Source organism: Thamnophis sirtalis, unplaced genomic scaffold, assembly GCF_051295495.1.
Source record: "Thamnophis sirtalis isolate CommonGarterSnake01/CBP01778 unplaced genomic scaffold, rThaSir2_p1.2 scaffold_2, whole genome shotgun sequence".
NCBI lineage: Eukaryota > Metazoa > Chordata > Lepidosauria > Squamata > Natricidae > Thamnophis > Thamnophis sirtalis.
Window position 1 is genome coordinate 2,657,553 of NW_028261382.1, and position 13,180 is coordinate 2,670,732.

Below are 13,180 nucleotides of genomic sequence, written 5' to 3' on the forward strand. Positions count from 1 at the left end.
CATTTGGCCTTCGAGGGTCCACATTAGCTATTTGTGGATGCAACTCAATTTCTCTGATTTTTTTCACCTACTGAGTCTTATGCTTTATGGAGAAGACCTCTGCTTCAGACGTTCCGATGACTTTCATAGATGTTGGCTCCCCTACTTGGTCTTCCGCATGCAAAATGCCCCCTTCCCCCCCCCCACTCAGACTATTTAAAACCAAGGGCCTCTCCAAAGCTGGGTATCATAATCTACTGTTCTTGTTAAGAGTCTTGTCTGAAAGTTCATAGCTCAGGAAATATCAGAAAAATATGGATTTCTGTCTTCTTTTTTAGGCTTGGGGGAAGTCACAATAGAGCTGTGAATCATCATAGGATAACCAATTTATAAATAAACACAGACATAATATTTGCAAAACTATGACATTGCATTAAATACACATCTCCTTCAAAATAAAGGCTGGGCATTTAGCTATCCTGCAGCTGGAATTTTGATGGGACGCTTTTATTGTAGCTTGAAAATTAGAAGAAAAATAGTATTTTTTTCCTTCCTTCCTTCCTTCCTTCCTTCCTTCCTTCCTTCCTTCCTTCCTTCCTTCCCTCCCTCCCTCCCTTCCCTCCCTCCCTCCCTCCCTTCCTTCCTTCCTTCCTTCCTTCCTTCTCCTTGCTTTTTTTTCTAATTTGGAGATTCTTATTTCTAATTCCAGATTTCAGCTATGGCTTTTCCTTAGATTCTCTAGATCTGCTAGAGAAATCTATTTCTATCTCTGAAGCCAGCGTGAGAAGCTTTTGGGGCTTCATACTGGGAGAAACAACTTTTGTACTTCTAACTAACTTCTACAAACAACTTTTCAAAAACTTTCCATGTGGGAAATTCCTGTCAGGAGCCGGAGCAAGTGATTCAGGATGACACGAATGTAATCTAGAACTGGCTTGTTGGAACAAGACCCTCAAGGATGCTTATTCTCTTGTGGGATCAAGTGACATTTAAACACCGAAAACATTAGTTGCTCAAAAAGAAAGGAAAAAAAAACACATATATCCTGACTGTCTTTGGGCAACTTTTAAGCCATCTGCATGTTTTAACTCTCTTTTAGGGATCCCCCTGTTAATTCCTAAGATTCAGGATGTGGATCAAGAAGATGGAAAATTCTGCATAAAACCCATTTCGCTTCCATGATCTTCCAAAAGCTGGAATTTTGCACAAGGGTAAAGGGTGTTTTTAGCTGTGCTTGCTCCCCTTTTTTTATTTTGCATCTTTTACTTTGCAATGGTTCCACTTTCCCATATGTTCACGATGGCCTTTGCTAGTCAACGAATCTTGCCCCAAACCTCTCCCACCTTCTTCTGGATATCATGGCTGGTTTCCTTTTGGGTTCTCAGATTTCAACTGCGGACCCCTGTTGCATCCATAAGGACATAAGAATAGATCTTTAAAAAAGTTTTAGTTCTCCTAAAGAGTTTCAGTAGTTTATGATACCCTCCAAAGCAGGGATAGGCAGCTATGGATCTTTTACAGCCTGTGGACTTCAATTCCCAGAATTCCTGAGCCAGCCATGTCTGATTCAAGACTTCAGCTCCCAGAATTCTTCAGCCAGCCATGGCTGATTCAAGACTTCAATTCCCAGAATTCCTGAGCCAGCCATGGCTGATTCAAGACTTCAACTCCCAGAATTTCTGAGACAATCATGGCTGATTCAAGACTTCAACTCCCAGAATTCCTGAGCCAGCCATGGCTGATTCAGGACTTCAACTCCCAGAATTCCTGAGCCAGCCATGTCTGATTCAAGACTTCAACTTCCAGAATTCTTCAGCCACCCACGGCTGATTCAGGACTTCAATTCCCAGAATTCCTGAGACAATCATGGCTGATTCAAGACTTCAACTCCCAGAATTCCTGAGCCAGCCATGGCTGATTCAGGAATTCTCAAGAGTCGAAGTCCACAAGTCGTAAAGGGGTCATAGCTGCCCACCCTTATTCCAAAGGCGTCATTCCTACTGAATAAATATCTTTGAAGACACCAAAGCATCATACTCTTAAGAGATTTTGATTTCTTCTACATATCTGCAGGCAGAAGAGAAAGGATGGCAGGATGAGGTGAAGGAAAACTTCAAGAAATGTTGGCAGTCTGCAGGGGGACTGGTGGGCTATTTAGTCTTTGGTTCCAGTACTTAAACCCAATATTGGCTGTTTTTCAAAGCTGGGTTAGATGTCCTACAGTACTGGAGCAATTCTGGATCCTGTGGTCTTCCTGGCCCGGGTCCTTTTGAGTTGGATCCCGGTTCTTTGGCCTCCAAGGTATTGATGGTGGTCAGAGGTATGCTTTGAGTAGGGTCAGTCTTACGGAAAGTTTCTTGGTCCACCACTGTTCCATTCTTGTATTTGGGCAGTGTCCCCTGGACATTGTGCTTGCCAGTCTTGTTCCGTTTGTGGAGATAGAAGAGCAGAGGTAGGATCAAAGCCAGAAGCAGAAGAACGAGACAAATGGGGAGGATGATACTGAACATGTTGGCTTCAATGAAACCCAAGAGAGAGCCCTTTTCTGTTTGAGATGTTGATCCTTGGCCTGATCCCGTTGTTGGGAGGACCTGGGACTTGTTGGAGTTAGAGGGGGCCATTGTGGATTCATAAGGCATGGTTGTGAAAGTATAGAAAGGGGAGGTTATGCTCCGTGGGGTAGAGCTATGGCTTCCTTCCTGGGGACCAGGCATATGGACCAAGGTGGCCCTATAGGGGGTTGAGGAGTTGAAGGTCTCCGTGGTGTACACCACCCACCCCAAGGCAGGGGGCACACCTTTCGCAGTCAATTCAAATTGAAAGCGGTCCTCTTGGAGATTCGGCCCTGAATCTTCTGCCTCCCAGATTTCTAACCCAATCAACTCGTCCTTGAGGTCATCTTGGGTGAAAGCGTCGATGGAGGCAGGCCGATCCATGTTGTCTCTGGAGACTCTCACCAACTTGCTCCCTTGAGGGGCTTGGAGAATCCTGAACTCGGGGGTGCTGTTTGTCCTGTCGGCCAGCTCGTGGGCATCAAGGATGTTGGTATTAAGCAGGACAGTGGTTCCTCTCGGCCAGAGAATCTCCTGCCCGATTTTCACTAAGGCCTTGACTGTTACATTTACAACCCCCGAAATATTGGTGGCTCCTGAGGTGGCAAGGAATTGAAATCCATCTTTGGAGGAGGCCAAATCTGTGAAAGTAAAGAAAACTTCTCCCTTGTCCACCTGTTGTTGTGAAAAACGTTTCACGGCCTTTTGATGGACTTCCACTTGGCCATACTCTGGGCCCCTGATGAGTTCGTAGAAGGTATTTCGCTCTCCTTGGCCTGAAGACCCTAGAAGATGTTTGTGAGACAGTGAAGCCATGTTCAAGCCTTGGGGTATTTCCAAGATGGTCTGATTGGTTGCCCACGTGGTTGCGGGAAGAACCATGATTTCCAGAGAAATAGAAATTGGCTTGTGGAGTCCATCTGATGCAACAAGCTTCAAAGTCCCAGTAGAACTTGTTCCATTGGCAACAAATATCAGGTGTCCTGCATTGACGTCTGCTTGTGTGAACTGGGTTACGACTACGGATGGATTATGGGCCTTAGCTACAAACCCAGTTGGAGATCCAGAACTAACGTTGAATTGGATTTCTTCAGGGAAACTGTCTGGATCTATGACATTCAAATGTTCTTGGGAGACCACCATGGAGGAACCTTGGAGAACTTGTAAGGCTTTTCCTTGGCTGACTAGTTTTGGTGGCATCTCATTACCGTCTTCCACTGTGATATTGAACAACCCAGAAATAATGACTTCCTTTCCATTCTGTGGGGGCTCAATAGATCTGTTTGTGTTGGGCCGGAGCCAAGCATCAAATCTGAAATAATCATCCAGGAATCCAGGACCGTTGTGAGAATATTCCAATCCACCTGCGGCGAGGTCGGATTGCAGAAAATAGGGGTGTTTGTCATTCACTCGACCATCTGGAAGAGAAAGGGTCCCATACATGGGCAATCTGGTCACCAGAAAGACGACGTCATAGGAAGTCCTCGTTGGTTCCGGTTCTTTGGTGAGAAGGTTGGAAGCATCAAGTGACGAGAGGTTGATGGCTGCACTTTGAGCTTCTGGGACGGTGAGGCCTGAAAGAGAGAAGAAGAGAAGAAGCAAGGGATGGTCATCTTGTTTCAAACAAGGAAGGCAACGCAGAAGCTGCTATGGAAGAAGGAGAGGATGGACAAGGGGAGGAGAAATAGGAAAAGGGAAGAGAATGAAGAAAGGCAGATTAAGTACTGTGCAAGAAAGTAGCTTCAGAAGGTCCCCTCCGTCCGAAACTACTTTCTTGAGCTGTACTTAATCTGCCGTTCTTCATACCTGGCCATGGGGAAATTCTACAGGTTCTCTTTGACTTATCTGAAATCGTATAGGTTCTCCTGCTCAAGCAGGGGGCTGGACTAGAAGACCTTAAAGTTCTCTTCCTGCTCTGTTCTCTTCTATCCTACGTTTTGACAGCTCTCCCTGGAGGCACATGACTGACCCTGTTCCAATGGCTGGCCCTTCCTGAGGTCATGTGACTCGGCAGGCCTCCATTGTGGTCTATGGCCCTTCATGGTATTGGATCTGGGTACTTGAGAGACCGCCTGCTGCCAATTACCTCCCACAGACCCATTAGATCTCACAGGGTTGGCCTCCTCCGGGTGCCATCTACCAGCCAATGCCACCTGGCTATTACCCGGGGGAGGGCCTTCTCTGTGGCAGCTCCGGCCCTCTGGAACGAACTCCCCGCAGGGATTCGGACCCTCACCTCTCTCCAGGCCTTCCGAAAAGCCGTCAAAACCTGGCTTTGCCGGCAGGCCTGGGGGTGATGAGTTCCCTCCCCTCTCGACATGTATGGTTGTGCGACTGTTGTTTACTTTTATTATTTGTATTTTGTTTTTTATGTTCCCCTTTTTCCCCCTTGAATTGTTTGCCGCCCTGAGTCCTCCCGGAGAAGGGCGGCATACAAATAATACAATACAATACAATACAATACAATAAGTTGAGGACTTCTATAACCCATATTTCTTTTTCAAATCACAACAACAGAACATTCATTTCCCTTTCTCCCGGGCTTCTGTTCCTGCCACCTGCTCTCATTCCTCAGAAGAAGCACTGCTAGAAACAGATCGATCTGTTTCTTTCTGCTCCAGGCCCGTTTCACGACTTCCCAGTTTCTTCATTTTCAAAGGCATGGATTTTTTGCATGTGAGCCTTGAACATCTCTCCCCTTCCAATGCTTAGGATTACACCCACATCGTGCTAAACCCTGAATTTTGTATGCATGCCTCTCCCACTTCATTTTTGTACCCACCCAGAAGTGGAGATCAGTGTGTTACAAAAACAACGAGGGGAAAAAAAATATCAAGACGTACACACAATTGGTTGGATAACTGTGCTCTGATTCATGGATCAGCCGCCCAACCATTGCAAAATAACTCCACTCCCTGTATAAAATCTACCGGTTTCCTAGCAGCCACACATCTGCTTTCTGAGCATGTCTCCACATCTCTGCTTCCTACCTTTATTTCTCCACAGCTGAGAGGAGCCCTGAGGACAGCTGGCCTCGAACGATATCATCACGCCGAGAACAAATAGGCCTGTGGTCCCCGAGGGAGAAGAAATTTGGAAGTGGAAATTATCCTCACGGACCCAGAAAGGTTCTGGTGGCATGTCGTGGTGGTATGCAATCACCCCAGCATTCACCTGTTTGCAAAAGACAAGAAGGTTTAGGTTTATTGGTTTTGTATGCCGCCCACTCCCGAAGGACTCCGGGCAGCTCACAATAAACAGGGGAAGGACGAAACGTCCATTAAGGTGAAAAGAAAGAAGAGCATTCGTTCGATTGGAACCTCTTATTCTCTAGCCCTTTGGGTTCTAGGTATGTCTACTTTTGTCCACACAAAAGGAACCTTCCCCTGTTGGGTTTCTCTAGATATGGTGGACATCAACTCCTATAAAAACCAAGCCAGCATGGAAGTGGGCCTTTCTGACTAGGGTGGTGGTGATGATGGGAGATGAAGTTCATGAGAACATCTTGTTGGAGAAAGTTGATATGTAGGTTGCCTACTCTATCCACATTCTCTTCTGTATCCTATCTCATTCTATTTCCCCCCCATGGAAATACTGGTGGTGTTCTACAGCCACCAGTCAAGCTCTTTCATGTCCTGATGGCGTTTTTTTTCCCCCTATGGGGAGAGAGGACATCAGACCCCCTGTTATGGTGTTCGTTTTGCACAGCTTAATTTTGGCGCACGCAGGTGATAGTAAACTGACTTTGCCCCCCTTGAAAAAGTGTATGGATTTTGTGTTCCTTTTCTTCTCCTATTTTTGGGTCCTTGTTCAAAAAAAACAACTTATCAAGAAGAATATTGTAAGACCACCAGCCGAGGTGGCGCAGTGGTTAAATGCAGCACTGCAGTTCAGCAGTTCGGCTGTTCAAATCTCATCGGCTCAAGGTTGACTCAGCCTTCCATCCTTCCGAGGTGGGTAAAATGAGGACCCGGATTGTTGTTGGGGGCGATATGCTGACTCTGTAAACCGCTTAGAGAGGGCTGAAAGCCCTATGAAGCGGTATATAAGTCTAACTATTGCTATTGCATTTTGCACATAGTTAAAAGGAAACAGCTTCATACCACATCTGGTCAAAGAGCCAAGGTGGCGCAGTGGTTAAATGCAGCACTGCAGGCTACTGCTAGATCAGCAGGTCAGCGGTTCAAATCTCACCGGCTCAGGGTTGACTCAGCCTTCCATCCTTCCGAGGTGGGTAAAATGAGGACCCAGATTGTTGGGGGCAATATGCTGACTCTCTGTAAACCGCTTAGAGAGGCCTGAAAGGCCTATGAAGCGGTATATAAGTCTACTGCTACTGCTATTGGTCATCACTCAAACCAGGAAGAGATGAAAATCTCCCACCCAAAAGATGATCCCTTTTAGCCCACCCCCTAGAGTTGATGATCAATGCACATTATTAAGATCTTCTATCGATGGCCTACATCACACACAAAAAAAAGTCCCAAATATTTTAACCTCAGCTTGGGTGAAATTTCTCAGCTCTTCTCCATTGTTCTTCTGGCTACTCAACAGCTTGCCAAACCGTGGAGGCTGTTGTATGATGTAAAATAAAGACTTTTCATCTTCTTCTTGATTGGTCACTGCTTTCAGGTTCTGACTTCTGACTGGCTCAGAAGAACCTTGAGAAGGAAAAGAGAGGGAGAATTGCCCCTTAGGATGCCACGCAATGAAAAGGTTACTCATTTATGAAACCATTGCAAATGGTTTTTCCAAGTTCTAAATGAATAGAATAACAGAGTGGGAATGGACCTTGGAGGTCTTCTAGTCCAACTCCCTGACTAGGCAGGAAACCCTACACCACTTCAGTCAAATGGTTATCCAACATCTTCTTAATAATGTCCAGTGTTGGAGCATTGACAATTTCTGGAGGCAAGTTGTTCCACTGATTAATTGTCCTCACTGTCAGGAAATTTCTTGATAGACATATCACACATTGACAACACGTGAAAACACACGTGACTTTAATGCAGAAGAGAGGAAATTTAGTTCGACGGTAGAGCTGGGGACCTAATGAATCAGGGGACAGTTGCTCCAGGAATGATTTCACAGCAAAGCTGATGACATCATCAGCCCGAACTTGGACTAGACTCACCTTTCACAAAGTGTAACGTTGTCTCTGAAGCAGAAGGCCTCAGTAGATATCTTACCTGGACACACCATCAGATCTTGCTTATTTTCCAGAATGATGACCACTTTCTTTTGGGCTTTCACAGCAAAAAACTGTCCCGGAGACATGTTCTCACCATCAGATAGATCAAAGGAAAATCCTCCCTTCAAAGGTCCTGGAGATAAACAACCGAAAAGAAGCTTAGAACACAAGGACGCATGATGTGATCATTCATACCCTAACTTCTTGACCACTGCTACTTTGGGGTATTGGATACTGCAGGTGGGGCCTGTAGAAAAATGTTGATGTGCATTTTTTTTTACTTCTGGTAAGGCTCATTCTGCTTATGCCCTTCTGTTGTGGCTCGGCAGGAGCCGTTGGAGCTGCCGCCAGACTCCGACAGCGAGGGGCCTTATGAGTCGGCCATGGAGGATGCGGAGGACCCTGGACAGGGTTCCGACTCCGAGCAGGGCGCGGAGAGACTAGTTGGCCACCAGGTGACGCCTGAGCCTTGGATCAGTGGGGAGGAGACAAGAATGAGTGATCCAGAAAACACCTGTGAGTTGTTCCGGGATGCACGCCGTCGAAGGGCTACTCGGCGTCAAGAACAACTACGTGATTACAGGAGGTGATTACGCTCAGCTGATGCTCATTAAGATCCTCTCCTGATTATAAAAGAGACTGCTTGTGCCACACCTTTCTGCAGAAGTCAACGTTAAGGACTAACAAGAAACAAACTTGGCAGGCTGGATTGCTGCCAGAGTTTGTTTGCATTGCTGCCAAGTTTTGTAGGACATGCTGCCAGAGTGCTTATCTCTTTGTTTATGTGGCTTGCAGCCAACGAGAGTCTGGACTGATTAAAAAACATTCTCATTTACATTGGTTTCGGCGTTCGTTCCCGGATGGAGAAGTGGGGGGGGTCAGAACACCCTTCTGTTGGGATGCACCAATGTGTTGCTTATTTTTCTTTTTCATTCAATGTTCACCCACCACTTTTTTTAATGTTCACTAAAACATTCTGCTGTTTAATCTGCACTTGTATTGTTGATGTTCAATCGATTGTTCAGCCCTTGCAAACGTTAGGATTTCATATCTTGTCTTGAACACATAGAAAGTGCCACCCCCTGGTTGAATTCACTGGGGAAGTAAGCATAATGCATGTTCAGGATTGCGCAATCTCCCCTTGGACAGATTCATTCACATGGTGGCCTTGGGCTGGGCTGGAAATTAAGGGTTTAAAAGTATGTCTCAGCAGGTGGGAAGACCTGGCTAATCTTGTGTAGGTTTGGAAACTAAGTAGGGTTGACCTTGGGTAGGACTGAGACAGGAGATAGGCTAGCTTGGAAATTTGAAGGCCTTCTAGGAGAAGGCCAAGAGAACCCAACTATGTCCTGATTGCTCTTTGAAGCTACTAGGAACTCAACTGAATTCAGAAGTGATTTCATGTTGGAGGGACTCTGCTTTTAGATATCTTTCGTGAATTCGAATCATAGGGAGTTGGGAAATATTTTTTCCATCTCATGTCGTGGTTTGGAGAAAGATCTCAAGTACAATCTTGGCATTTTGGGGGAAGACTGGGGAGAGCCATATCTGAAACTTTGAAGAGCAGACGAAGCTGAAGTACTTAATCCAACCATCTGACTTGGCAAAGTTTTGTCTACTTTGTCATTTCTGAACCCAAACTTCCTGCTCTCCTCCATTCTGGTACGGACCTTCATGGATGAACTGAACAAGATGGTTATTTATCTGGGCCTGGGTGAACCGCTGGATTGGACTGTCAGGTGATGATTTCAACACCACCTTCCCATTGACTGGGGTCCTGATGGAATAGATGACTTCTTCTGGAGGGGTGTCTTCATCTTCACTTTGGAGGATCTCTGGGGTAATCTCGGCAATGCCCCCTTCTTCAATCTGGCAGGAAAGATGGAGAAAACACTAGAGTCAGTCACCAACACAGCTTTACGTCTGAATATGATACGGATGAAATTAAAAAAAAAAATGCTTCGGTTGAGGAGAACGCAGACATCTCCACCTCTGACCCCGAAAACTCATTTAGAGTTTGTTTGTTTCAATTTGTTTTTGGTTGCTGGCGTTAAGCAAGAATCGTGGCAGGAATAAATCCTGAGTTGCTACAAGTCCTTGAAAGCAAAACAATTTTTTTTTTAAAAAAAAGAATCCCAGAAAAATTCTGGCCCCTGAATGATCCTGTTGAGCATCTGTTCAATAATGAGATCATACAGAATGAGGACATTGCCTTCGGTCACTTGGATTTAGCCTCTCTTAATAACATCTTCCCCCTCGGTTTTTTTCCTCCACAGCGGCCTATTTCTCAAAATAAAACTTGAACAACAATAACAACAACAAAAAAACCCTCCATGTGGAAATTGTCCTCCTTCCTCTGACATAAGGTCCATCCCCATCTTTTGTGCTGACCCAATGGACATGTTCTTCAGGAGATGGCCTTTGACACCACTTATCCTCATCTGCTGGAGAAGGAGAAAACAGAACTCCATCTTTCCTGGAAATGGTTCTCTGGAATTTTGCAGATTTGGTATTTTTAAAATTCTTTGGGGGATTAATTTTGGAATCCGTTTAGAGCAGAACTGAACCGAGGGGACTCAGCGATCATAAACGTCTAGGGACTCTGCTGGCAGCCTTCACTTGCAAGCATTATTCTTTGTTTGGATTAACCCAAAACTCCTTGCTAAGTCATCACAACACCAGGCAGTTCAGTTCTTTTATTGATCCCAGAAGGAAGGATGAGAACTAGAGGATTAAAACTAGAAGGGAAGAAATTGCTAACGGTAGGATTGAACTGGCTGCAAAACATGAATTCCGCTTCCCGAGAGGGATCTTGGATGATCCTCTGTCAGAGATAAACTAGAGCAGGGTTTCCCAACTTTTAAGATCGGACCTCTTCATAAACAACAATTCCCAGAATCCCTTTATCAAGAGAGCAAAGCTCCAGGGATCCAAAACTTCCTGCCTTTGAGTGAATGTTTTCCTTTTTCCTCTTGTATATTAAAAAAAAAAAAGAAAATCATTTTGGCCACAACTTCTCTTGCAAGTTGGGAATTGTTGCATAGGTTTCTACTGCCATCTTGCGACCAACTTCTTACACTGCCAGGCAAACGATGGCAAAAGGAATGACATGGTTTTTGGGCACTCCCTTCCAGGGGATGTTGGCTCACTTAACAACTGCTTTGATTAGTGGCGGATTGTTGCAATACGCGCAGGCATACATTAGCTATGCTGAAACGCGTATAGAATAGAAGCAATGATTAACCATATGATTGAATCAGTAAGACCAACTGTTTACCTCCTAACACTAAGTAAGATCAGCAATCACAGACTCTTGATTATAAGCGTTGATTAAATCAGGGAGTTCGTTAATTAAATCAGGGGTTACAACTGTTTAACTCTCAAACATTAATTAAGGATTGTAAGTTTACATGGCGATAAAAGGTTTATTGACTATGGGCATTCTTTAGGTCTACATGGAAGTAAATGAGTTACCATATACCATAGACTTGTACAACCATGATTGGTCCACATAGACCATGTGAATCCACCCTTTCCTTGTGTATGCTCAATAAAAGAGGCCTCCGGATTCTATTCCGTGTCGGCCCATCCCGAGAGAGACCTGCCTCCGTGTTTTCCTTCATCATTGACCTCATGGGCGACCCACGGAGAAACCGCAGTGGATGTTCTGTCCCCAACTGTGGTTGTACATTGAGGACTACCTGTAAGGAGGACCTTACAAGGCTGAAATAAATTCAGTCTCGGCAAAATGATCCCTGTGTTGGGTCAGAAAGAGCTGGAGGTAACTCAACAAGTGAAAAACAGCCACCATAAATATATATTTTAGGCTACGCCTGTTGGTTAAGCCAAGAGTGTGTCATGGGTGTCTCCGTGACCGTCTGAAGCTTCTACTTGATAGATATAATTAGAATAACAGTTCTGGGGAGAACCCATTGAGATGACTTCAACATTCCATCCACCACTCGTGAAGTAAATACCTGCAATTCTCTGTTGACCATTAGCACCGGTGCCTCGTCGTTGACTGGAGAGATGCTAATGGAGATGGTCTTGGGTTGGCTCTGTTGATTGACTTCAGAAACGTTGGCAATGACTGTGAATCTGTCCGTCAAGGACTCACTTCCATCATGTGCATACTTGATGAGCTGATTCTCTACCTAAACGCAAGGAGGACATTATGATAAGATTCCTGGCTCAAATTCTGCCCCTTTCATATTTATTCCAAAAGCGCTATGGAGACATTGTGTTGAAGTTGTTTTAACGCAAACCAAAGATGCCTTTTAAAAAACAAGTTTACATCCTATTCTTCTGCAGGCCAGTGCTGTGTGTGAGGTCATTTAAGGTGGTTCTAACAAGTGTCGTCGGCATCTTCATATCCGGTCACATGGGCGGCAAGCCACTCCCATCCGGTCACATGGGCGGCAAGCCACTCCCACAAAGGAGGCCACACCCACAGAGTAGGTTCGAACAATTTTTGAAACCCACCACTGATTCAACCTGAGCTTCTCAAACGTGACAGTAAATCCTGCATTATTTCTAAGCCAGCAGAGATATCTCCAGAGGCCTGGAATGAATGAACACATACGTTTATTTATTTCAATTTTTTTAAAAAAAATATAATAACTTGGAAGAGGTTGTCTTGCTTCCTACCTCATACCAGGAGAAAACATTTAAGCTGCCCTCTTCAGGTTTTTCTATATTCCAGAAGGTGCCATGCTCTGGTATCTCAACAACCACGAATTCTACATCGAAAGACGAGGAGTAAGTGCTGGGAATATTCAGGATGTCCATGGAAAGCACTTGGCTGTGGCCTTCGGTGACTGTGAAGTTGTGGACCTCCAGAGGAAGTGAAATGGGAAGAATCTCCAGGTCCACCGCTATGCCTTTCAAAGGATCCACGCCATCAGCGGTAACGTCAACCAGGAACTGGTCCCTCTGAATCTCCGGGCTGGAATGAAGGAAGAGGACTTTGCCTTCATTTACATCTTCCTGGGTGAAGGCCTGGATGGGATGCAGGCTTGGAGGCTCATCCGAAGCATGGTTTTGAGACAAAGCCACCAGAAACCCTGAGTTGGGAGAGTTGAGGATTGTATAGATGATGTTTTGGGGTTCGATTTCATCATGCTCAACCTGCAAATTGGGGGAAGAAAGGAAAGGTTTGGCTTACACCGGTCACATTTGATGGTGGTTTGCTTTCTTGAGGACAAGGGTGATTCATGAAGGGAACCAGTTGCTCTCATGGTAAGGTTAATAATAAACATCTGGATCTCTTAACGCAATAGAAGCCTGGAGAGCTTAAATAGGCTACAAGAACTTCTAGCACTCCACATATTACAAGATTGCTATCTAAATTCCCTTAAACAATAAATCTCAAAGGTAAAAGTAAAGGTTGCCCTCGCATCTATGTGCTAGTCATACCCAACTCTAGGGGGCGATGCTCATCTCTGTTTCATAGCCAAAG

General features: G+C 45.1%; 2 protein-coding genes across 2 annotated transcripts in view; one reads left to right on the plus strand and one right to left on the minus strand.

Annotated features, from left to right (window-relative positions):
- The window catches only part of SNX33 (sorting nexin 33), a 60,937-nt gene that overhangs the window by 32,878 nt on the left and 14,879 nt on the right, over nt 1–13,180 (plus strand). The gene's annotated exons all lie outside the window — the stretch shown is intronic.
- The window catches only part of CSPG4 (chondroitin sulfate proteoglycan 4), a 59,565-nt gene continuing 48,175 nt past the window's right edge, over nt 1,791–13,180 (minus strand). The window contains exons 4-10 of the mRNA XM_087704002.1: nt 12,370–12,849; nt 11,700–11,876; nt 9,393–9,591; nt 7,721–7,855; nt 7,029–7,192; nt 5,522–5,705; nt 1,791–4,105 (exon numbers count right to left, since the gene is read on the minus strand). Coding sequence (XP_087560128.1) covers nt 2,154–4,105; nt 5,522–5,705; nt 7,029–7,192; nt 7,721–7,855; nt 9,393–9,591; nt 11,700–11,876; nt 12,370–12,849 — 3,291 coding nt within the window. The 3' untranslated portion in view covers nt 1,791–2,153. The remainder of the gene's footprint in view (nt 4,106–5,521; nt 5,706–7,028; nt 7,193–7,720; nt 7,856–9,392; nt 9,592–11,699; nt 11,877–12,369; nt 12,850–13,180) is intronic.